This window comes from Tauraco erythrolophus, chromosome 1 (assembly GCF_009769465.1).
Source record: "Tauraco erythrolophus isolate bTauEry1 chromosome 1, bTauEry1.pri, whole genome shotgun sequence".
Lineage (NCBI taxonomy): Eukaryota > Metazoa > Chordata > Aves > Musophagiformes > Musophagidae > Tauraco > Tauraco erythrolophus.
The window spans coordinates 136227805-136252027 of NC_141465.1; the positions used below are offsets into that span (position 1 = coordinate 136227805).

Genomic DNA, 24223 nt, shown 5'->3' on the forward strand with positions numbered 1-24223 from the left:
CAGCCCCCTCCACACACCTTACCCCCACCCAGGGGTGCCCAGCTCCCCCCCCGCACCTTACCCCCACCCAGGGGTGCTCAGAGCACCTCCCCCATGCATCCTACCCCCACCAACTCCTGCCCCCACCCAGGGCTGCCCAGCACCTCCCCCACGCCCCTCCCCCCCACACGTGGGTGCCCAGCACCCTCCCCGGTCCCTACCTGCCCACTCCCCCATGGACGCCCAGCACCCCCCATGCCCCTCCCATGGGTGCTCAGCACCTCCCTCGTGATTTCATCAGCACCCTCCATTCCCTCCGGTGCCCGACCCCATCCCCCCGTACCTGCCCGGCAGCGCAGCGCGGCCCCTTTAAGGCTGCCGTCGGGTCAGGCACTGCCGGGGCGGGGCTAGGTGGCTGGCGGGCTCTCTCATTGGCTGGAGCGCTCTCTCATTGGCGGGCGCGCTTTCTTATTGGTGGGCGCCCTCCATTAGCGGCGCGCGGGGGCTGCCGGGAAGAAGGGGTGCGCGAGGGGGTGCGCAGGTGCCCCGGCAAGATGGCGGCGACGCTGCGGATCCAGAGCGACTGGGACCAGGCGCTGAGGTGAGCGCGGCCCCCCCAGGCCTTTTCCGCGGCTCCCTCCTGCCGTCCTCGGCCTGCGCTCACCGCCGCTCTTTGTCTCTGCAGGAGGGACGAGGGCGAGGCCTGGCTGAGCTGCCGGAGCCCCGGTGAGTGCGGAGGGGCCTGAGGGGGTGGCGGGGGGACTCGGGGTGCGGAGAGGTGAGGGGGGTTGTCAGGGTGCTCTGGAGGTTAGAGCCATAGAATCATGGAATGGTTTGGGTTGGAAGGGACCTCAAAGACCATCCAGTTCCAACCCCCCTGCCATGGGCAGGGACACCCTCCACTACACCAGGTTGCCCAAAGCCTCATCCAACCTGGCCTGGAACACTTCCAGGGATGGGGCAGCCACAGCTTCTCTGGGCAACCTGTGCCAGTGCCTCACCACCCTCAGAGGGAAGAATTTCTTCCTTAGATCCCATCGAAATCTCCCCTCTTCCAGTTTAAAGCCATTGTCCCGTGTCCTATCACTACATGTCCTTGAGAAACCCTCTCTCCAGCTTTCCTGTAGCCCCTTTAGGCACTGGAAGGTGCTGGAAGGTCTCCCCGGAGCCTTCTCTTCTCCAGGCTGAACAGCCCCAACTCTCCCAGCCTGTCTCCAGAGCAGAGGTGCTCCAGCCCCCTCCTTAGGAGACGATGAGGGAGGTTGGGAGATGCCCTGTGCTTTAGGAGGGATGAGGGATGTCAGGGTCGTTGTGGTTTAGAAGGAGATGAGGTTGGTTGGGGCTGCCCTGTGGGTTAGAAGAGAGTGAGGGCAGTTGTGTGAGACGATGGGTTAGGAGGGGTGATGGTGATTGGGGCTGCCCTGTGGTTTAGGAGGGGGTGAGGGAGGTTCGAGGGTGTCCTGTGCTTTAGGAGGGGTGGGAGAGGTTGAGAGGGCCCTGTGGGCTCAGAGGAGTGAGAGGGGTTGTGGGGTGCCCTGTGGTTTAGGGGGGGGTGAGCTGAGGGGTGTCTGAGCTGAAGGCTGCTCTTCCTCCCTGCAGGGAAGCCAACCCTGTACGGCAGCCTGACCCGCCGTGGGCTCAGCACCGAGGGTGTCCCTGACATCGCTGCCTCCGAGGGCTTCGTGGTTGGGGCAGTCACCAAGGTGCCAGGGCTCGGGGGGAGCGGGGAGCGGTAACCATCTCCCACGGGTGAAGGGGTGACACTTGTGCCAGTCAAAATGGTAACTCAGAGCTGTCTCCTGCATGGTCCTAACCAGCTGTCTTGTGCCCACTGCCTGTGCAGTTCCCTGGATCTGGTCTGTACCATCCCATGGTCAGGCTGGAGTTGTGTCACAGCTGGCCTGGTCGTAACGGCCATCACTTGCTGCCCAGGACCTGCGTTTTGAGGACATGTAAGGAGACAAACCCAATGCTGCACCTTCCGTCAGTCTTCAGGCTGCGAGAGAAGACAGCCAGGTCCAGCTAGTGGTTCTGCCTTGGCAGTAGGACTAACAGCACTTCTAATTGGTTTTTTCCTCTCTTTATTCCTCTAGAAAAGTATTCTCGTTTCTTGTCCTCACGAAAATGTGTCCACAAAGTTCCTGGCACCGTACACAACTTTCTGTAGAATTCATCAGAAAAGTGTAAGTAGCCTTGTGAGGTGAGTGGGAAATAGCTGGAAGTGGCCATGAGCTTTCACAACGTGTCCCACCGTTGCATGCCGCTTCTGAGGGGTGGCCTGTGGCATGACTGTGTGTGAGCTGGGTAATAAAACGTATCATGGAATCAAGGAATGGTTTGGGTTGAAACGGACCTCAAAGATCATCCAGTTCCAACCGCCCTGCCATGAGAAGGGACACCTTCCACTACACCAGGTTGCTCAAAGCCTCATCCAACCTGGCCTCGGACACTTCCAGGGATGGGGCAGCCACAGCTTCTCTGGGAAACCTGTGCCAGTGCCTCACCACCCTCAGAGGGAAGAATTTCTTCCTTAGATCCCATCGAAATCTCCCCTCTTTCAGTTTAAAGCCATTGCCCCGTGTCCTGTCACTCCCCACCCTTGTCCAAAGCCCCTCTCCAGCTTTCCTGTAGCCCCTTTAGGCACTGGAAGGTGCTGGAAGGTCTCCCCGGAGCCTTCTCTTCTCCAGGCTGAACAGCCCCAACTCTCTCAGCCTGTCTCCAGAGCAGAGGTGCTCCAGCCCTCGGATCATCTCCTTGTCCTCCTCTGGACCTGCTCCAGCAGCTCCATGTCCTTCTTGTGCTGGGGACCCCAGAGCTGAATGCAGTATTCTAGGTGGAATAAAGGCAGTTCTGCATCTCTGCAGCCGTTTTAAGAGGAAGTGGGGCTCTGCTGAGGGATGGAGCTTGAGGTGGATCACTGCTTGGAGCTCTGCTACTTCAGAGTCCCCAGCTGCCCTGCTGTGTGATAAATGGAATCAACATTCCAAGCACATCCCAATGGGAATGCAGGCTAAGTGCTTAGGCTGCTGTCAAAGGGGTGTGAGGGGTTACAGCTGCATGTCTCTCCTGATCTCTCCGCTGAAGCAACATCTATTAGCATGTAGATGAGCTTAAAGCTGGTGTGAACTGGGCTCCAGTGAGCCTTTCTACCTGCTGCCTCTACTGAGCACTCATGCTTGGCCTTGCCTCTTTACGTATCCCTTCTGGAAGTCTGGGGATATGTCAGACGTCAGGGAGGCTTTTCCTTCCTGCTCCAATGACCTTCACAGGCTTTTTTTTTCAACTAGGGAGCAAATCACCACAGATTTTGTTATGTGAAATGCCACTCATGCTACCAGTGTCTTTCTCACATTACCAGTGTGTAAGTAAACGCACTTAATGGCTGTCGTAATGGCTAAACCAGCACCTCGTGCTCTTAGTTAAATCTTCTCATTCCTGTTTTCATTCCCAATTATTATTTTTTTTTAAGTGGAGGTGGAGTGTTGATGCGGCACCCTCTTAAAGTTAGCTGTGATTTGAGCTACAGGAGGGCAGTTTGGTCTGACTCTTGCTTGGATAGTTGAACTTACGACTGAAGTGTGGCATGTTGTGCCCTCACAAGCCCTGGCTGATGTGTGTGCAGCAATAGGATGCCATAGGACACCGTCTGGAACATCTGGAAACAGATGCACATCTGTAACGTACTTTGTCTGCTTAAGGGCATCATCCTTAAATCTCAGGCCTGTAGCTGTCATCTTTCTTGGCAGAGTCTCTCAATCTACCCGTATCTTTGGGCTTCCCGGTGAACATGGTAGAAAATCCAACTGTCTCTTCAGGCCGGCTGCTGGCTAAGGCTGAGCACGTGCGAGAGGATCGACAGAACCCAGCTCTGTTTGAGAAGAGTTAATTGTTCAGAAAAGCATTTAATCTGAAGCCTGGGTCGAATCATAGAATTGTGGAATGGTTAGAGTTGGAAGGGACCTTCCAGATCATCTAGTTCCAACCCCCCTGCCATGGGCAGGGACACCTTCCACTACACCAGGTTGCCCAAAGCCCCATCCAACCTGGCCTGGAACACTGCCAGGGATGGGGCAGCCACAGCTTCTCTGGGCAACCTGTGCCAGTGCCTCACCACCCTCAGAGGGAAGAATTTCTTCCTCAGATCCCATCGAAATCTCCCCTCTTTCAGTTTAAAGCCATTGCCCCGTGTCCTGTCACTACACACCCTTGTCCAAAGCCCCTCTCCAGCTTTCCTGTAGCCCCTTTAGGCACTGGAAGGTGCTGGAAGGTCTCCCCAGAGCCTTCTCTTCTCCAGGCTGAACAGCCCCAACTCTCCCAGCCTGTCTCCAGAGCAGAGGTGCTCCAGCCCTCAGATCATTTTGGTGGCCTCCTCTGGACCTGCTCCAGCAGCTCCATGTCCTTCTTGTGTTGGGAAATCTGGATTTCTACTTCACCTGGGGTACACCTGAAACGCAGCTGCTGTCTGTGCAGACTTCTGACTCAGCATTTCTTTTTCTCCCTGCTCTGCAGAGCCACAGGCAGAGAATAACAATTTCTCTGTCGAATCTGGTGGCAATGACAAGAAATCTGGGTGCTCCGTGCCAGGTTCCAGTCACCCAGCTCACCTGAGCCCTGGCTGTGGGACAGCCCGAGTCACCAGCTCGCTCTCGAAGGGAGAATGCAGCGATCTGTGAACAGTTCAGTTGAGGACAACTCCTTTTTGCGCTGCCTTCGTCTTCCAGAAAAAAGCCTGATGCTCAGGATCAGGCTGATTACTTAGAGGCTTAATTAGTGTCTCATAAAACTGACTGAGAGGTTGAGGAGAGCAGCCTGTGAAGTCCTTGCATAAGGCTGTTCAATTTAGAAGACAGTGTTATCAGGCTGAAACTGTTGAGCACATGGAAACTCTTTTAGTGTTTTAAATGAGCCTAGCAGTGTGTCTCGGGAAGATAATAGTGCTGGATTTTGTTCTTGGCAGGTCTCCACCAGTACAGGGCTAGGCTCTGGAGCAGAAATACCTATACACAAGGTCATGTAAAGCTAATGCTTGGTGTTTTCACCCTCCTGCAGATTACCTGTCTCGATATCTCCAGTGGTGGAGGGCTCGGCGTGTCTGCCAGCACAGATGGGACCATGAAAATCTGGCAGGCTGCAAACGGAGAAATCAGAGTAAGAGCGTCTGGCTTTGATGTTCTGTGTTGTCTGTGACGTTATCGGAGTCATTTGTCTGTGAATTCGATCAGGCTGTCCGCATGCCGTGGTCTAGGACAGGCAGGAGTCTGGCTTTTGATTGAAAAGCTAATTGGAATTTGCCATCTCGGAGGTTTTAAGGCAAATCATAGAGTCACAGAATGGTTTGGGTTGAAAGGAACCTCAAAGACCATCCAGTTCCATCCAGCCCCCCTGCCATGGGCAGGGACACCGTCCACTACACCAGGTTGACCAAAGCCTCATCCAGCCTGGCCTGGAACACTGCCAGGGATGGGGCAGCCACAGCTTCTCTGGGCAACCTGTGCCAGTGCCTCAGCACCCTCAGAGGGAAGAATTTCTTTTTTAGTTCCGACCTAAATCTCCCCTCTTTCAGTTTAAATCCATTGCCCCTTGTCCTGTCACTACACGCCCTTGTAAAAAGTCCCTCTTCAGCTTTCCTGTAGGCCCCCTTTAAGTACTGGAAGGCTGCAATAAGATCACCCCGGAAAATCTTTCCAAATCTGTTGGAAAGCAGGAATTCTCCCTAGGGAAATGATGCTCAGCAATCTGGAGACAAGTCCCAGTTTGAAAAAGAGAATGGGTAGTTGGGAATGACAGCTGGAGTGCAGAAGGTCACTGGCAGCTCCCAACCTGCCTGGTACAAGCACTGAATTTCCTCACCGCTGAAAGAAGTGAGGGGAAAAAAGACTCCTGCCCATGGTGGATTAACCCCATCATGGCTTGCAGCTTTCCCAGTTAAAGTGTTTCTTGTGGAGCTTGACCTGTCAGCTGCTTGTTGGGCAGAGGATAGAGGCATTTAACCTGTTATTAGAAATAAAAGTAGTATCTTTTGCAGATAATTAGCAGAGGGAGGCCCAAAGTGTAGCACCTGCTCATTCTTTGACTGCCTCCAATTCAGACAAGTCCATTCCAGGACCACAATCCCAGAGGATTTGAGCTTCATCCTCTGCCCGCATGGGAACACTCCAATTTTCCAGTGTCATAGCTCAAAAACTGCTTGGCATGAGGGTGATAACAATGGAACTAGCATGGAGTTCTTTGTTTTTCCAGAGACTGTTGGAAGGCCATGTGTATGATGTGAATTGTTGCAGGTTTTTCCCATCGGGCCTCGTGGTTCTGAGTGGGGGAATGGATGCCCAGCTAAAGATCTGGTCAGCAGAAGATGCCAGCTGCGTGGTAACCTTTAAAGGTCACAAAGGAGGTACAGAGTGCTTAGCCTTTAAAATGCTTGGATGCATTTGTATTAGATATCCAGAGTCTCTTTTTTTCAAGCTCCCAAAACTGGAGTAAAAAGATCAGTAGTTGCAGTATTAGACAGCTGCAATGGTTTTTCTCGCTGACCTGCGTTTTCATCATGAATTAAGGTAAAAATGCAGCCGATGAGCCTGTTGGGGAGTGCCAGAGGTGGAGGCAGAAGGCATTCTGCTCCTCCAGGGCAGTCCCAGCTCCCCAGAGCTCTGGCTTGCATTCGGTAGCCTTGCTGCCTGCACTGCGCTGGGCATGCCTCCTGCTTGCACCCGCATCGCCCTGCTCACCTGCAGTTGCTCCACAGCCTCTTCTGTTTGTTTTTTTTTTTCTTACCCAGAAAAGCATGTGGCAATTTATTACGGACTTGCAGAACTCAGGCAGGTGGTTACCTGCCTCGAGGACACGGGCTGTTGCAAGAGAGTGAGGCACTGTGAGAGAAGCTGCAAGGATGCTTGAGTGATTCTTCCTTAAGGACTGGAATAAGCTTGTTCACCCTTGTACCCAGGGCAGGTGTTGAGCTCTGCCCCTGCTCATGGTCTTGCTGCTGAAAACGAGAGTAAACTCTTCACCCTCCTTGTGTCTTCACGGAGAGGATGCACTGGCCACCTTATGTGGTGACTTGAGTGCTGTTCCTTGTGTTCAGGGTTCACACCACAAACTCCTCCAGCTGACACTTAGTCCCAGAGGAGGACTACAGAGAAGAGCCTCTGTTGTTTTCTGGAAAGAAGATTTGGTTTCCAGGACCCCTCGTTCAGAAGCAGTGTGGGTTTATACGTAGGACTCAAGCAGGCTGCCATTTTACTCCTGTTTGCACCTGGCCCAGAGCACAGTGGCTGGTCGTGCTGTCTTGCCACGGTGGTTGCTTCCTAAGGAATGCCAGCTTGAACGCCCGGGTGGTCACGAGCAAGTCCAAGTCAGTTGTGGATATGGCATCAGATGCCCAGAACACCGCCCCAGGTGATCTCCTCCCTGAGCAACTAACTGCTCTGGAGAGGCTCCCGTTTTCCCTGTCTCACGAGGTGCAAAGCTTTATTGGAAAGATTAATAAGCCCTGTGGCTGGCTGCCCAAAACTTAACTCAAAAATGTGTCTTGCACCAAACTTGCCGTTGTTCTCATGGGATCTGTTTGTGTGGGTTGAAAATACTTTGCCCAGTAAACAGAACGTGGCAGGTGGTGGAACAGAACCTTGGCCAGAACGACGCTGGCTGGCTCCTGAAGTTGACTTTATTCCCTGCTTCTAACTCCAGCTCACACTGCTGCAATCGGTTTGCTCGGCTTGGCTTGTCATTTCGGCTTGCCACGTTTAATGCCTGCTTGTGCAGAGAAAGTGTCCGTGAAATCTTCTAACCATCTGGCTGTTCCCTTGCAAAAAACCACTGTGTCAGTTGTCAGATCTAGACTCCACATCCCACAGTGAAATGAGGTGTTTGGGAGATGTTAGCACCCGCAAAGGCTGCTCTTGTGCTGGTGCTGTGGCTGCATGATGCGTGTGCTGCTTGCCCCACACAACTTTGGGGATAAGAGCGCTGGGCCAGGCTCTTTTCTGCCCCAGTTAGAGGTTAATGGTGGAAGTGGAAACTCAGCAGCAGCTACGGTATCAGCTCAGTGGGAGGTGAGGTGTCACCAGTCGTTTTATTGCTGATATCTCACCTTGGTGCTGGGTGGTGGCTCCCACTCTGGCATGTGGTTTGCTGGGAGCGTCGTCCTTCCACATACACCTCTTCCCAGGTGCCGTGGCTCCCTGCCCCACATTGCACCCCACACCAATGGGCTGCGTGGGACTGGTGGCGCTCTGGGGATAGTGGCCTGGGGCTCGTGGTCAAGTTGGCCGTAGGAAATGGAGTGCTTTATCTCCCTGCCTCCTGTGCCCTCTGTTTGAACGCGGCCTCTGCTTTGACACAGGTATTTTGGACACTGCCATTGTGGATCGGGGCAGAAATGTCCTTTCTTGCTCCAGAGATGGCACTGCCCGTCTCTGGGACTGTGGCAAATCTGCCTGTCTGGGCGTCGTGGCCGACTGCGGCTCTCCTGTCAACGGCATTGCTGTGGGCACTGCTGACAACTCGCTGAACCTGGGCACGCCGGAAAAAGCTCCTAGTAAGGATCTCACTCTTAAAATTCATCTTCGTTCCCCTGCCCCAAACTGTGTAGGTTTGTCACCAGTAATCCTGAGCATGTGGCGTGCTGCCGTGTGCCCTCGTACCGCCTGGGGAAGGGCACGAGGGTCACCAGAATAGAGCACTCCAGCCCTGCAGAGGAGTGGAGCCTTATCAAGCAGTTTAAGTGGTTAATACTGGGGTCTCTTTGGTTACTGGCCAGCCTTGTGGCATCTGGTGTCTGAGGGTGTGGAGGAGTTCTGTTATGGGTTTGCAGGGGTGGTCCAAACTGTCAGGTTTTGGTCCCATCAAGACTTGTTGCGTACCCACTGCTGGAGTTAACTGTCGTCCTTTTGTCAGGTGAACGTGAGATTGGGACAGAAGGGAAAATCCTGCTGCTGGCTCGAGAAGACAAGAAGCTTCAAGGAGTGGGACTGCAGAGCAGGCAGCCGGTAAGGAGTCTGAGACGGCCAGAAGCGCTTACCTGAGAGAGTGCTCCGAGGTGCTGCTATAAAATGGGCCCTGAGGCATCACTGCCTTCGTTTCTGTTGCTGCTGCAGCAGCTCCTCAGTCGCTAAGCTGCTGCTCATGTGGCTGAGGAACTGAGCCAGGGTGACACTAACCTAGGTGGGCCAACTGGTTTGCAGTAATCCTGTTCCTCTCCCTGGTGAGGTAAGCCTTGTGGCACGGAAAGGGACAGAACCAGGCTGGAGGCAGAGGAGGGCTGATCTGCCTGCCCTTGGCTGAGATCCTGCGCTGCAGTGTTCTCCTCTGCACGTATTCTGTGGAGGAAAGACTGGAAACTGGTCCAATAAAGAGATGCTTTCTCTCCTTTCTGCTGGCTAGACTTGTGTGGAGGGGTTTGAGGAGTATCAGTTGCTCTCGAGTTTGACGCAGGTTTGGGGAAGACTATTTAAGGAGTGACCAGTAGATGTCATTGTGAAGGCAGGAACTGCAGGCTGTTCCATCCAGCCAAGGTGGGAAGTTGCTGTTTGTTCTGGCAGATGTTGTGAGCAGCGTGTGAAGGGGGACCTCAAGTGGTCACCAGTCCATCTCCCTCCTCTTAGCAAAGGGAAATGGAGTTGGTAGATCTCAGGTACTGAAGATCTTATCACGACCATCCTGGGCTTTCTATAACATGCAACTCACATCCCAGGTTACAATGATTTAGAGGTATATCCATTGCAACCTCCACCCCTGGTCCCTTTGGGCCAGCTCACAGGGTTTGTCATTGCAATGAACTCCTCCCCTTGCCCCTGCTCGGCTTGGGCTTATCCGCAGGCTGCAGTCCCACAGGGGTGTACCTGCTCCAAGTGGAGCCTTATCTACGAGCCACAGTCTCTTTAGGGGTGTACCTGCTGTGGTGTAGACTTATCCACAGCTGCTTTGAGGTGCATCCGTTCCAGCGTGGCCTTCTCCATGGGCCACAATGCCACCTGCTCCAGCGTGGCGTTACCCACAACCACAGTCCCTTCAGGAGTAAACCTGCTCCAGCATGGCCTTACCCATGGCTGCAGCTCTTCCAGGGCTCTGTCGTGGGCTTATCCGTGGCCACAAGCTTTGAGGTGCTCCAGCATGACCTCGTGCACAGCCACTGATGCTTCAAGGTGTACCTGCTGCAGCATGGACTTCTCCACCCCCACAGATGCTTTGAGGTGTGCCTTCTCCAGCGTGGACTTATCCTTGGGCCACAATCCCGTCAGAGGTACACCTGCTGTGGCACAGACATAACCATGGCCACAGACTCTTCAAGATGTACCTGCTCTGGCGTGGACTTACCCACAGCCACAGACCCTTCGGGGTGTCCTGCTCCCACGTGGACTCATCCACAGGTCACAGTCCCTTCGACTCGAGTTCACACTGGAGTTCCAGCAGCCGTGCCCTGGCCGTGTGCCAGCCCAGGCACATGGCCATGGCTGTTATCAAAATGTTCCCAGGCACAGCAGAGTAAGATGATGAGCAGTGCAGTCATCAGCGAAATCAGAAAGCAGCCACTAACGAGCACTCGGGTCTAATTTACGGGAAGGCAGGCAGGCCCATGGCAAGAGCAGGAGCTGCCCATGAACAGCTAAACAGCAACAACAGCTGTACATTCGATGTGGCACATTCCCATCAAATTTGCTGTTATCTCAAACCCTTTGAGCCCCACGTTGGGTGCCAAAAAGGGCTGTTGGGGTTTAACCCCAGCTGGCAACTGAGCACCACCCAGCCGCTCGCTTTCTCTCCTCGGAGTGACATGGGGGAGAGAATTGGAAGGGTGAAAGTGAGAAAACTCCTGGGTTGAGATAAAGACAGTTTAATAGGGAAAGCAAAAGCTGCGCAAGCAAAGCAAAACAAGGAATTCCTTCACTCCTTCCCGTGGGCAGGCAGGTGTCCAGCCAGCTCCAGGAGAGCAGGGCTCCATCATGCGTAACGGTGACTTGGGAAGACAAACGCCATCGCTCTGAACATCACCCCCGTCCTTCCTCTTCCCTCAGCTTTATATGCAGAGCATGACTTGATGTGATCTGGGATATCCCTTTGGTCAGTTGGGGTCAGCTGTCCCAGCTGTATCTCTCCCAACTTCTTGTGCACCCCCAGCCTACTGGCTGGTGGGGTGAGAAGTAGAAAAGTCCTTGACACTGTGTGAGCGCTGCTCAGCAGTAGTGAAAATGAAAATATCTCGGTATTATCGACACTGTTTTCAGCACAAATCCAAACTCTAGCCCCATACCAGCCACTGTGAAAAATTGAAATCCCAGCCCAAACCAGCACGGGCAGGTGCTCCTGATGATGGAGCAGATTGAGCTGCTTGTCGTATTTGTGGAGAGGAGATTTTGGGTGGAACAGAAAGGCTCATGGAGGCTGGTCTGTGAGATGGCAAAGGCTCACCTAGAAAAAACTCGCAGCCTCTGTGACGATGAGTGCAGCTCTGGGAGGAAGGAGAGGTCTCGGCCAACCTGCTGTGGTTTGGCCAGGCTGCTGTGCAGATCCGGTCTTGCTGCTCCGTGGGTGCCTGAAGATTAGTCTGAGCTCAGTGTCGGTTTGCTTTTCACCGTGTGACACATCCTTTCTCCAAAGGAGATCCAGCAGCATTTCCTGACGGCACTGTCTCTGCAGACGTGGCAGAACCGATCCTGGAGCACGGTTGTGCTCGTTGTGGAGCAGAGCCGAGGGGCTGGTAACCTGGCCCGGGGTTTGCCAGTTTGTGCCGTGACTCATGGAAGCCACTGCCCTGACCTCTAAATCAGTTATAGCTTCCTTCTCCTGGGTGTCCCACGTCCTCAGCTGCAAGTGTCCGACACGTGTTCCTGTGTTCTCAGGTGTTCCTCTTCGCGGGATCCGATGCGTTCAACTGCTGCGCGTTCCTCTCGAGCACCTACATCCTAGCAGGGACGCAGGATGGGAACATCTATCAGCTGGACGTGAGAAACACCAAGTGAGTGAGTGCCTGGGGTGCGGGTGTTGCAACAACAACTAGTTTCTTGGCTGGGAAAGAGAGCCAGGTTGAGGGTGCTGGCACCCCTTCCAAAGGGTGGGTACAGCCCAAGCCTTGGCACCGTGAGCTTCTGAGCCTCCTCCAACCATTTCTTTCTCTTGGGGAGCACTGGAGAGGATATTTCTGCTCTGGTTGGTGATCTGATGGGCTGTTCATAAAGTGCCTGCTGACAGGCCTGACTACAGGCTCTGCGCAGATTCCTTGTCACTGAAAAGCTTTTTGGTCTTGATGTGTGACCACGGGTGCTCTTGGCATTGCCTCACCATGCAGATTATTGCTTTTTTAACACATATGTGTAAAAGTCTGTCCATGCACTGTGTGTACCACGTTATATGTCGATATCTGTGTGATTGTGTGTAATCTACATACGTATGTATGTAGGTAGACTTAGCAGTGTTCCTCCCCCAAAAGCACAGCCCCTTTGTCTCGTTCACCGGTGAGACTCAAGTGCCTGTGTAGGATCCCAGTGTTTACCCTGATCCTTATTCCAGTGGAACTGAGCTGTCACTGAGGGCAGGAGCTGCTCTGAGGTGGCTCGAAGGTGAGCTCTGAGCAGGGAGGCGTCCAGGTGGTGCGTTCAGGTGGGGGCTGGAGAGCTCAGCACCCAAGTCTGAAGAGTCTTTCATGCTGGATGAGCTCCAGTGTTTTGTCTGTGCCTTAGTGAGGATAATCCCTGTCTGTGATCCATGAAGACGTGCTGATGTTCACCTGCTAGCTACTCCCATTGCTATCCTTTGGCAACATCTGCAGGAGAGCCAGTGCTGACTTCCATCTGCTTCTAGAGGACAGAGACTCTTTGCTAATCACTGATCAAGTCCCCATGTCCTCTATGTTCTTCTCATGTATTTTTATCCACAACCTCATGTATTGGCTGGATGGTCGTGCTGACGCAGTTGTGGTCAACGGCTCCATGTCCAAGTGGAGGCCAGTGACGAGTGGTGTTCCTCAGGGGTCAGTACTGGGACCAGTGCTGTTTAACATCTTTGTTGGTGCTATAGACAGTGGGATTGAGTGCACCCTCAGCACGTTTGCTGATGACACCAACTGTGTGGTGTGGTGGACACGCTGGAGGGAAGGGATGCCATCCAGAGGGACCTGGACAGGCTGGAGGGGTGGGCCTGTGAGAACCTCATGGAGTTCAACAAGGCCAAGGGCAAGGTCCTGCACGTGGGTCAGGGCAATCCCAAGCACAAGTACAGGCTGGGTGGAGAATGGATTGAGAGCAGCCCTGGGGAGAAGGACTTGGAAGTGCTGGTGGATGAGAAGCTCACCATGAGCCGGCACCGTGCGCTGGCAGCCCAGAAAGCCAACCGTGTCCTGGGCTGCATCCAGAGCAGCGTGGGCAGCAGGGCGAGGGAGGGGATTCTGCCCCTCTGCTCTGCTCTCCTGAGACCCCCCTGCAGTGCTGCCTTCAGCTCTGGGGTCCTCAGCACAAGAAGGACATGGAGCTGCTGGAGCGGGGCCAGAGGAGGCCACAGAGATGATGCGAGGGCTGGAGCACCTCTGCTCTGGAGACAGGCTGGGAGAGTTGGGGCTGTTCAGCCTGGAGAAGAGAAGGCTCCGGGGAGACCTTCCAGCACCTTCCAGTACTTAAAAGGGGGCCTACAAGAAAGCTATAGAGGGCCTTTGGACAAGGGTGTGTAGTGACAGGACACGGGGCAATGGCTTTGAACTGAAAGAGGGGAGATTTCCGTTGGGATCCAAGGAAGAAATTGTTCCCTCTGAGGGTGGGGAGGCACTGGGACAGGTTGCCCAGAGAAGCTGTGGCTGCCCCATCCCTGGAAGTGTTCAAGGCCAGGTTGGATGGGGCTTTGAGCAACCTGGTGTAGTGGAGGGTGTCCCTGCCCATGGCAGGGAGTTGGAACTGGATGGTCTGTGAGGTCCCTTCCAACCCAAACCATTCTGTGATTCTATGGTGGTTCTTTCAGTGTTTGCACGCTGGAATGGGCTCTCGACTACAGACCATAATCTTGTCCCCTTGTTTCTGCTCCCTTTTCTAGTGCTCCAATCCAGGTTATCCATAGATCAGGAGCACCGGTGCTTTCGCTGCTCCCGTACCGGGATGGATTTGTTGCCAGTCAAGGTAACTCAGTAGAAATCGGATAATCGAATCGAGGAGTTTTGTGCTCTCTGACTCTCGCCCTCTTACGTGTGAGCGCTGGCTGGGCAGTGTCCGTGGCAAAAAGGGGATGGAGCAGGAGCTGTATTACATAGTTGCTTTTTACCTTGTCATTTTTTTTTCCCTGTGCTCCTCCAAAATAGGTTGTCTAATTTGCCACTCCATGATTAGAGTCTTTTCCCATCTCTCTGATATCCCCACAGCACTTTTCCCTCTTCCTGGGGGCTCCATGCCCTGTGATCAAGCGTTTCTGATGGACCTATCAGTAATTCAGACTTGTTGATCAATGTTCCCTCCTTGCTTGGTGTCTCCTCTGCTCGTGCAGGTGACGGAACCTGCTTCATCGTTCAGCAGGACCTCGATTACATCCTGGATCTCACCGAAGCCGACTGCGACCCGGTGTACAAGGTGAGGAATGTGGTGTGGCACCCAGGATAAAGGTGTAAGGGCAGGCGATGCCAGGCAGCAGGAGCTGCCTTTATCTTGGGATTTGACAGCCTGCACGACATGTTCCTTCACACAGGTGACTTCCAAGCTTTTTTTTTTTCCTTCCTCTCTACCTGAATAATCTTATTTTGCATAAACAAATCCTCCGCGGTATCCAGTGGCGTTATCTCTGTCCTGCAGGAGCGCAGCGGAGGTGCTGGGATGTCGGAGCAGCTCCGGCAGAGCCGTGTTTCTGTAGGGAATTGTGGATTAATTGTGCTGGGAAGGTCACTGGGGTGAAAGTCATTTTCCCTTTGGGATCTTGCAGGAGAACCCTTCCCAGCTCCTGCCGAAGCCTCCAGCTGTCCTTTAAAAACCTCCTAATGCTGTTTGGGATGTACTTCCCTCCTCCCTTTTTTCCGGAAAGCGGAGCTCGGAGAATTTTAACCCTTCCTTGGGAAATGCTGTGCTCAGACACTGCTTTTTCTCCCCTTTTTCAGGCGGCTGCTTGGGAGAAGCAAATTTACACGTGCTGCAGGGATGGGATAGTGAGGAGATACCAACTGTCCGACCTTTAAGCGTTCGGATCAGCCAAATTGTGGAGAAATGTGTCGGAATGGCTCTTCCGAGCTGCTTTTCCTGCATCGAAGATGCGTACATGGAAGTTTCCGAGGAATTCTGAGGCCGTGGTGACGACCCGGGCCCTGTGCAAGATGTTTTTGATCACAGGGAATATTTCTTACCACAACCCAGCTTTGATCGTTTTTCATTCGGAGGATTTGGAGGGGATTTGGTGTTGCAGCACTTGTTTTCACCGCTGGAAAACCGCTGTTTGTAGGAGGGAAGAAAGATAAATCGGGGGCGGGGGGTGATGGCGGGGACTGTGTCGCAGCAGGGGCTGGAATAAAGCGGCTGCTTTGATGTGACGCCTGTGGGGAAAAGGAATTGGGCAAGAAAACGCCTTTTTTTTTTTAAAAAAAAAAAAAAAAAAAGATGGAGGAGAGGCGGCGGGAGAACAGAAGCTCCCACAGTGCCCCGCGCGGCACGTACCGGAAGTGCCGGGTGCGCTTCCGGCGCGGTGTCCATAGCAACCGCGAAGCGGCCGCCATGGGGCAGGACTACTACGCGGTGCTGGGGCTGCGGCCCGACGCCACCGACGCCGACATCAAGAAGGCGTGAGGGGGCTTCGGGGGAGCCGCGGGGCCGGGGGGGTGGCGGCGGGAATGGCGGCGGCCCCGCGCTTCGCCCCCCGCCGCGGGGCCTGAGGGGGGAGAGCGGGCCCGGGCGGGGCGGGGGGGGGAGCAGCCGGGGTTGGGGGGTCCCGGCGCCCTGGGGCGGGCGGTGAGGCTGGGCTCTGCCCTCCTTCCCGCTCCCAGCTATCGGAAACTGGCCCTGAAGAACCATCCTTTAAAGTGCAAGGAGCCATGGGCGCCGGAGAGGTTCCGGCAGCTGGCAGAGGCCTACGATGTGCTCAGCGATCGTAAGTGGGGAGACGGTTCTGCTCCGTGGGGTTTAGGGGCAGGGGGGAGACATCTCTGCCCCGGCCAGGCGTGTGCTGGGGGCTGGACCCCCGGTGACTGGTGTGCCTGGGGAGGTGGCATCAGCACTGGGACCCACAGCCCCACTGGGAGCTGGTGTGTGCTCCTGCTTCCATCCCACCTGTTGCTGTTCACAAGGCGGCAGGGAACCCCCCTCTCCAGCCTCCATCCAAGCAAAACCTGGATTTCAGGCTGGGGCTCCCCTCCAGCGCCCAGCATGGGGGAGTGCGGCCATTCCCAGCTCCTCCTTGTTCCCTAAGCCATGAAGAAAGGCATCTACGACAAGTTTGGAGAAGAGGGGCTCAAAGGCGGCATCCCTTTGGAGTTCGACGGCGATAACCCCTGGACGGCCGGCTACGTGTTTCACAACAACCCCCACAAGGTCTTCAAGGAGTTCTTTGGTGGAGACAACCCCTTCGCGGGTAGGTGGGGGTGCTCTGGGGGTGGCCCAGGCCCCCTGTGGGGCCATGGCTGCCATCAGCTCAGAGCTTTATGCTTTATGGGGATGTTTCCCTGCCCAGCTGCTCTCGGGCCCCTCTGAGGCTGCTGGTTCCCAGTGCTTGGAGACAATTCCTGACTTTCTCCAGTCAGGTGGGAAAGTCATCCTCCAGGGTGGGTGAGAGGCCCGAGGGACACGTGGTCAGGCCGTCAGCTCTCCCCAGCCACTGCTTGGCCCTTTTCTCAGAGAATTCCCATCAAAAAGAGAGATCAGGGTGCCAAGGCTCCCCTAAACAGGTGAGCCGGATAAAAACCTCCCAGAGAAAACCAGTTCAGCTGGAGGGGGAAGGTGGTCCCAGGCAGAAGCAGGTGGGAGGTCTCTGGGTGGCATGTTTGGGGCGCTCAACTTCTACACTAAGGAGACCCTGGGGGATCCCCCCGACCTCTGCTGGGCACGAGGTGACCCCCTCCTCTGCTCACTCATGCAGAATTCTTCGCCGAGGATGGCTCGGAGCTGACCCTGCCCTTTGGAGGGCTGCGAGGACGAGGAACGATGAAGCAAGACCCCCCAGTGGTGCGGGATCTCTACCTCTCCCTGGAAGACCTCTTCCATGGCTGCACCAAGAAGATCAAGCTCTCCCGCAGGGTAGGGGCAGGGGGTGCGCTTGGCAGGGGGGAGAATTTGGGGGCCAGACCCTCCCCTCAGGTGTGGGATGTTTCGGCAGCAGAGCCGGAGGTGTCAGGGCTGTGTCTGTGCTGTGGGGAGGGATCCCAACCAAACCCGGCAGAGATGCCGGCACAATCCGAACCGGCACCCTCCGGGCTTGCCAGAGGGAATTGGGCATGAGAGGTGGTGCCAAGGCTGGGGGAAGGAAGGGCCGATTTCGGAAGGGCTTGGAGGAGGAGCACAGTGTTTCCTGGGCTCCAACGCTTTCATAGATTCATAGATTTCTAGGTTGGAAAAGACCTTAGAGATCATCGAGTCCAACCATCCCTAATCCCCATTAAACCATATCCTCAAGTAGCTCATCCACCCTATTCTTAAACACATCCAGGGATGGGGACTCAACCACCTCCCTGGGCAGCCTATTCCAGTGGCTGACAACCCTTTCAGAGAAGAAATACTTCCTAACATCCAACCTGAATCTCCCCTGACTAAGCTTATGCCCATTTCCTCTTGTTCTATCACCCATCACTAATGTAAAGAGCCCTTCCCCTAACTCCCCACCATCTTTTCTCAAGTATTTATAGGCCGTAATCAGGTCTCCCCTCAGCCTCCTCTTCTCCAGGCTAAACAGCCCCAACTCCCTCAGCCGCTCCCCATAAGTTTTATTTTCCAGCCCCTTGACCAGTTTGGTCGCCCTTCTCTGGACCTGCTCCAGGAGCTCAATATCTCTCTTAAAGCGAGGGGCCCAAAACTGGGCACAATATTCCAGGTGCGGCCTCACCAGTGCCGAGTACAGGGGCAGGATCACTTCCCCGCTCCTGCTGGTCACACTATTCTTGATACACGCCAGTATCCCATTGGCCTTTTTGGCCACCTGGGCACACTGCTGGCTCATATCAAGCCGGTAGTCAACCAACACCCCCAGGTCCTTCTCCGCCAGGCAGCTCTCCAGCCGCTCTTCCCCGAGTGGTCCTGCTCGCTGGGACCTGTGCCGATCCTCTTACCGTCCCACGCTCCTGGTCGCAGCCTGGAGTTTCTTCCGTTCAATCTGATCCCATCTGTACTCACAGCTGCCTCGTTGTGGAGTACAAACCATCCTCATCCTCTTCTGCACCAGCTTGTGTGTGGGTGGATGAGCAGAGCAGTCATAACCCTCCCTCTTCGGGCACCTCAGTGTCACAGATCACTTCTCCGTGTTGTTCCTTGGGGAGGTGACAGCCCTGAGGAAAAGGACTTGGGGGTCCTGGTGGATGAAAAGCTGGGCAGGAGCCGGCACGGTGCGCTGGCAGCCCAGAAAGCCAACCGTGTCCTGGGCTGCATCCAAAGCAGCGTGGGCAGCAGGTTGAGGGAGGGGATTCTGCCCCTCTGCTCTGCTCTCCTGAGACCCCCCTGCAGTGCTGCCTTCAGCTCTGGGGTCCCCAACACAAGGACATGGAGCTGCTGGAGTGGGGCCAGAGGAGGCCACGGAGATGATGCGAGGGCTGGAGCACCTCTGCTCTGGAGACAGGCTGGGAGAGGTGGGGCTGTTCAGCCTGGAGAAGAGAAGGCTCCGGGGAGACCTTCCAGCACCTCCCAGTGCCTAAAGGGGCTACAGGAAAGCTGGAGAGGGGCTTTGGACAAGGGCATGTAGTGACAGGACACGGGGCAATGGCTTTAAACTGGAAGAGGGGAGATTTTTATGGGATCTAAGGAAGAAATTCTTCCCTCTGAGGGTGGTGAGGCACTGGCACAGGTTTCCCAGAGAAGTTGTGGCTGCCCCATCCCTGGAAGTGTTCCAGGCCAGGTTGGATGGGGCTTTGGGCAACCTGGTGTAGTGGAAGGTGTCCCTGCCCGTGGGAGGGGGGTTGGAACTGGATGACCTTGAAGGTCCCTTCCAGCCCAAACCATTCTGCGGTGACTGCAGAGCTGCCCAGTGGTCCCTGCCCCATCTGTGGGACTGTGTCCAGCACTGCAGGGTCGTGATCCAGCCCGGGGCCTCAGTGCCGTCACGGGTGGAACCAGCGCCTGGTCCTGGCTGCTCCGATGACAGAGCAGAGCTCCCCCTGACCACAGACCCACCGCTCCGGACAGGACCCAGCGCTTCTGACCCCCTTGTCCCCCCTCCCCAGGTGATGAACGAGGACGGTCAGACAAGCACTATCAGAGACAAGATCCTGACGATTGACGTGCAGCCAGGGTGGAAGCAGGGCACCAGGATCACCTTCCCGAAGGAAGGAGACCAGGTACTGAGCGTGGCACGAAGCTTTGGGCCAGGTTTCCTCGGGATTGACCCCGCACTCCTGGCAGGTTTCCCATTTCTGCAGGCTGTGGGTGGCTGGTGGCACAGCTCACGGAGTGCCTCATCCTTGCTGTGCTCAGAAACACTCCCAGGAGCCCTTCCTGCCTGGGTTTGCTTCCTGGCATCACCTTTCTGAAAGCCAGGCCGATTTCTCTTGGCTTAGCAGGAGTCTTTTATCAAAAATGTTTTGTTTTCTTAAAGGAATTAAATCTTTTTCCCCTCTGCCCAGGCAGCTGAAAGCAGCAACAAAGGGACAAGCATTTGTGCGACCTTTCCCTGCGGGAAATCAGCTGTGTTACACCAAACCATTCCCAAGTATCTTGATTTTTTTCCCCTCCATTTTAGGGCCCAAATGTCATTCCAGCTGACATCACCTTCATTGTCCAAGAGAAACTCCACCCGAGGTTTAAAAGATCCAACGACAACCTGGTTTATGTCGCCACCATCCCCTTGGGAAAGGTAAAGAGCTGGGCGAGGGGACGGAGCCCCCGGCTCACGTTTGCCCTCCGGGGCTGCCAACGCGCTCCGGGTCCCGCTCCGTGCCTCGCAGGCGCTGATCGGCTGCACGGTGGAGGTGCGGACACTGGATGGGAGGCTGCTCAACATCCCCATCAACGACATCGTGGAGTAAGCACTGGGGGCAACTGGTGGGGTTGGACAGGGGCCTTCCTGCAGAGCTGGTGGCCAAGGAGGTGAACGGGCGCTTGGGAGGAACCTCAGCGTTGGCCTGTTCCTCCTTGGCAAGAGCTGGGTGCTTCCCAAGCGCCGTTGCCTGTGTTACTGGGGGGCTTCAGAACCTTTTCCAGCACCTTTGGGGCATGGGGGGGGGTCCAGCTTAGAGGAGGAGGATGCCCACTGTGGGCTACTCTTCTGGTCTGGGGCCATGTTACTGGTAGCAGAGGAAAGAGAGGGCTTGGTGTGAGGGGATGGAAGGCTGGAGTGGGGTGGGGGGCACTGGTTGAGGCTGGAGGAGCAACGTTGACCTGAGGAACCTGCTCAGAAGCACGCATGGGGCTCTGCACGTGGCAGTGCCACCGCTCGGTGTCGGGGCTTGGTGCCAGGTGGGATCACCCTGCGGCTCCTCCCAGCCCTTCCCTTTGCTCCGCAGCCCCAAGTACTTCAAAGTGGTGCCGGGGGAGGGGATGCCGCTGCCGCAGGACCCCCGGCGCAAGGGCGACCTCCTCATCTGTTTCAACATCTGCTTTCCCAAGAAGCTCACGCCGGACAAGAAAACGCTCCTGAAAAGCGCCCTCCTCTCCTAGGGGACGACGACCTTCCCGCTCCCTCCCACCAATAAAGCTCTGGAGACAGCACTGACCAGCTAGAGGTTGTTCCCAGTACCGAGCACCTGAAATCCCAGCACCCTTGCAGCTGTTTTTCCTGGGGACCCGGATCCACCTTGTTTTCCAGACTCTTCTCCGTAGCTGCCGCCCCACACAGTGGCACCACAGTGGTGGAGGAGTTTCCAGGGGGTTGATGTGCTCCCAGCTCGGCTCGTGCGTGGGAACAGCGAAGGTTTGGGGGTGACTGTGCGCAGGGTGGGGAGGGAAAGACCAAAACCCTGGAAGAACAGACCCCAAGTTTTATACCTGAAGCCTCGCTGTGCTCTCTCGGTGGGGGCCTGGCAGACATGATCCTCTTGGGCATCAGGAAGGTGGCGATGGCAGCACTGGGCTCAGGAGGGGACCTCTTGGCCAGTGGCCACCTGGCCACGTTTCAGCTGCTCGTAGGTGATGAACATCGCGACATTCCAGGAGTTGAGCCGCAGGAACGAGGGCACAAACCTGCCGGAGCAGCCGGGGTCAGGATGTCCCACCCCAGAGCGCCCACGATGGTGCCTCCACCCCAGAAGCAGCTGCGTTTTGGAAGAGGATGGAGAAGGGTGGCAAACCCCTGCTCACCCCTTGGAGAAAGCCTTGGGCCCCTCGTTCCTGAGCAGGAGGAGGGCACGGCTCCCGACGCTCCCGTACCACCAGCATCCATGTGCCTCACCTTCAGGAGGAGGCAGTGAGCGTGGCGCAGAAGCTGGTGGTGCAGTGGCAGGGGGGGTTGTGTGCCCACCAAGAGCTGCAGGAGGGCGGTGAGCCTGCATTATTTGAGGGGTGTGATCCAGGGAAATCATCATGATGGAAATCACCCACAGCCCCGGCTGTGCCTCCGCAGTGGAGCTGGGGGCCTCATGGCTCGCGAGGTGGGATTTGAGCCGCGTGTCCATGATGTCACCGTGTGGGTCACCAGCCCAGCGTGGGTCACCACGGCGCTGCAGGCGATGCTGCGGGATGTTCCTGCGGGAACCAGTTGTGGTCAGGACTACAGGGCAGGAGCAGCCGTCCCAGTGGGGTCTCTGGGGGCTGCACCCACCTTTCCACAGCCCATGGACACCCTCCTCCGTGGTCATGGTCCTGTAGGCATCTCTGGTGGCACCGGGCGCCCTCCAAGCCAGCTGGGAAATGTCCCGTCACCGTGTCCGTGGGCTGGGTGAGGGCCACCGCCATGGTCCCTGTGATGCAGCAGTGGGAGAGAGGAGAGGGCAGGGGGAAAACCAGAATATTTAAAACTACAAATCCCCCGTCCCACGCCGAGGTGCTCCAGGGTGGGCACTCCCAGTGCACGGTTGCAGCCCCAGCGGGACTGGACCCCGACCCGCCAGTGTGGAGCTACGTCACCGCGTCGTACGTCCCGATGCAGACGGAGGTGAAGCCCATCTGGCTGCTGCCCGGCCACCAGCCTGCTGCAGGGGCTGAAATCCATGCGGGGGGAAAATGAGGTGAAAAAGATTTACATGAGTGTGAGACCCTCTTGGAGCTGTGGGATTTTTTTTATGGGGGAGCATCCAAAGCAACGTGGGCAGCAGGGCGAGGGAGGGGATTCTGCCCCTCTGCTCTGCTCTCCTGAGACCCCCCTGCAGTGCTGCATTCAGCTCTGGGGTCCCCAGCACAAGAAGGACATGGAGCTGCTGGAGCGGGGCCAGAGGAGGCCACAGAGATGATGCGAGGGCTGGAGCACCTCTGCTCTGGAGACAGGCTGGGAGAGTTGGGGCTGTTCAGCCTGGAGAGGAGAAGGCTCTGGGGAGACCTTCCAGCACCTTCCAGTGCCTAAAGGGGCTGCAGGAAAGCTGGAGAGGGGTTTGGACATGGGTGTGTAGTGACAGGACACGGGACAATGGCTTTAAACTGAAAGAGGGGAGATTTCAATGGGATCTAAGGAAGAAATCTTTCCCTCTGAGGGTGGTGAGGCACTGGCACAGGTTGCCCAGAGAAGCTGTGGTTGCCCCATCCCTGGCAGTGTTCAAGGCCAGGTTGGATGGGGCTTTGGCAACCTGGTGTAGTGGAAGGTGTCCCTGCCCATGGCAGGGGGGTTGGAACTGGATGATCTTTAAGATCCCTTCCAGCCCAAACCGTTCTGTGATTTGGGGTGAGGGAGGAGCCCGGCTCACCTGCCACCGTGCTTTGGTGGTGTCCAGGGGAAGGTGACAACATCGGGTACGCAGGTGGCCGTCCCAGCCCCACCGAACTTCACAGCAGCTGTTGGGGGCATCTCAGAGGGCTTGAACCCAACCACGGTGCGGGATGAGGAAGGGCTGGGTGCAGGAGGAGCCAAAACCCCACATTTTCGGGAGGAGACAGCCCAGAACAGGCCCCAGGGAGGTGTTGAGCCAGTTGGGGTGCATGATGTGGTGCCACACGATGGCTCAGGCTGGTGAGCACCCCATGCCATCCCACCATGCCCCTGCATGTGGTGGCTGCAGTATCTCGGGGACTTCAGGCTTCTCTGAAGACATCCCGTGCATCGAAGGTGTTTCGGGGCGGGGGGGCTGCATCCCAGTTCTGCCCGTCCATGGAAAGCGGGTGACAAGTCGGGCTCATGCCAGTCCTGGGGGGAGGAGAGGCGTGGGAGGTGCCCGCCGGGGGTGCCACAGCCCCCTGAGAGGTGGGAGGATGCAGGTTGGGGTCCCCACCTGCAGGGACTGGGGTGTGGTTTTGGCCAGGCACCCCCCACACCCACCCCACTGCACGGAGGGGCTTGGGGAGGGGGGGACCCCCTGCCCACACCCCCCAAGGGTTGACAGAGCGGGACAGCTGGAAGAGGGGAGCTGGACTGGGGATGGGGGACCCCCAAGGCCAGTGGTGGGGGACAGGAGGGCAGTGTAGGGGAATTGGGGTTCCCCGGGAGAGGACATGGGAGTCTCCAGGAGACCCTATTGCAGAGGTGGGGTCAAGGGCATGGGGATCACCGGGGAAGGGGCAGGGATGGTGCCCTGCAGAGCTCGGGAAGGGCCGGGGGGGTTCCCTGGAGATGGGGGTCCCCAGTGCCCCGCAGGGACTCCCCTGCTGCCGCAGGGCCGGTAACGGGGACAGCCCTGGAGGGACCGCGGGGCCCCACTGCGCCCCGGCTCTTACGGACCCGGCTTCAAGTCCCGGTGGCGACGGCAGGGACCACGGCAGGACCTGGATTCGAGACCCGCTGACCCTGCTTGGACAGCGGGTCCCCCATGATGATGGGGGGGGCACCCTGGATGAGGCCATCACCATGGCATCAAGGCTGTACACCCCATCATGAGTGGGATGAGGCCTCCGTGGGGCTGGGGGTGCCTCCCACGTGGAGGGGGGCGGTAGCTCTTGGCACCCCTGGGTGGCACACGTGGCCATGACCCCGCACACCCACCTTGGGTGCTTCCCCCCCCCAATCACAGAAACCATCCCGATGCCGCGCGACACCTTGGGAAGCCAAACACCTCTTTTTTGGTGTTTTTTCTTTTTTCTTG

General features: G+C 56.4%; 2 protein-coding genes across 3 annotated transcripts; both read left to right on the forward strand.

Moving 5' to 3' along the window:
* The first annotated feature begins 533 nt into the window (after positions 1-533).
* Positions 534-15392, forward strand: PAAF1 (proteasomal ATPase associated factor 1). Its single transcript, XM_086622379.1, has 12 exons — positions 534-580; positions 665-705; positions 1579-1682; positions 2073-2162; positions 5029-5127; positions 6220-6370; positions 8321-8515; positions 8875-8966; positions 11817-11932; positions 13993-14075; positions 14437-14519; positions 15038-15392. Exons 1-12 carry the CDS (start codon positions 534-536, stop codon positions 15113-15115), a joined length of 1179 nt encoding a protein of 392 aa, XP_086478505.1. The 3' UTR covers positions 15116-15392.
* A 252-nt stretch (positions 15393-15644) lies between these two features.
* DNAJB13 (DnaJ heat shock protein family (Hsp40) member B13) lies at positions 15645-20760 on the forward strand. 2 transcript variants are annotated; one of them, XM_086622391.1, is made up of 8 exons: positions 15645-15712; positions 15914-16017; positions 16336-16497; positions 17002-17159; positions 19289-19402; positions 19804-19917; positions 20009-20085; positions 20567-20760. In XM_086622391.1, the coding sequence occupies exons 1-8, from the start codon at positions 15645-15647 to the stop codon at positions 20718-20720; spliced, it is 951 nt and encodes a 316-aa protein (XP_086478517.1). In that variant the 3' UTR covers positions 20721-20760. The 2 variants fall into 2 exon arrangements, with proteins under 2 accessions (XP_086478517.1, XP_086478525.1); XM_086622399.1 differs by lacking the exon at positions 16336-16497.
* The last annotated feature ends 3463 nt before the right edge of the window (positions 20761-24223 follow it).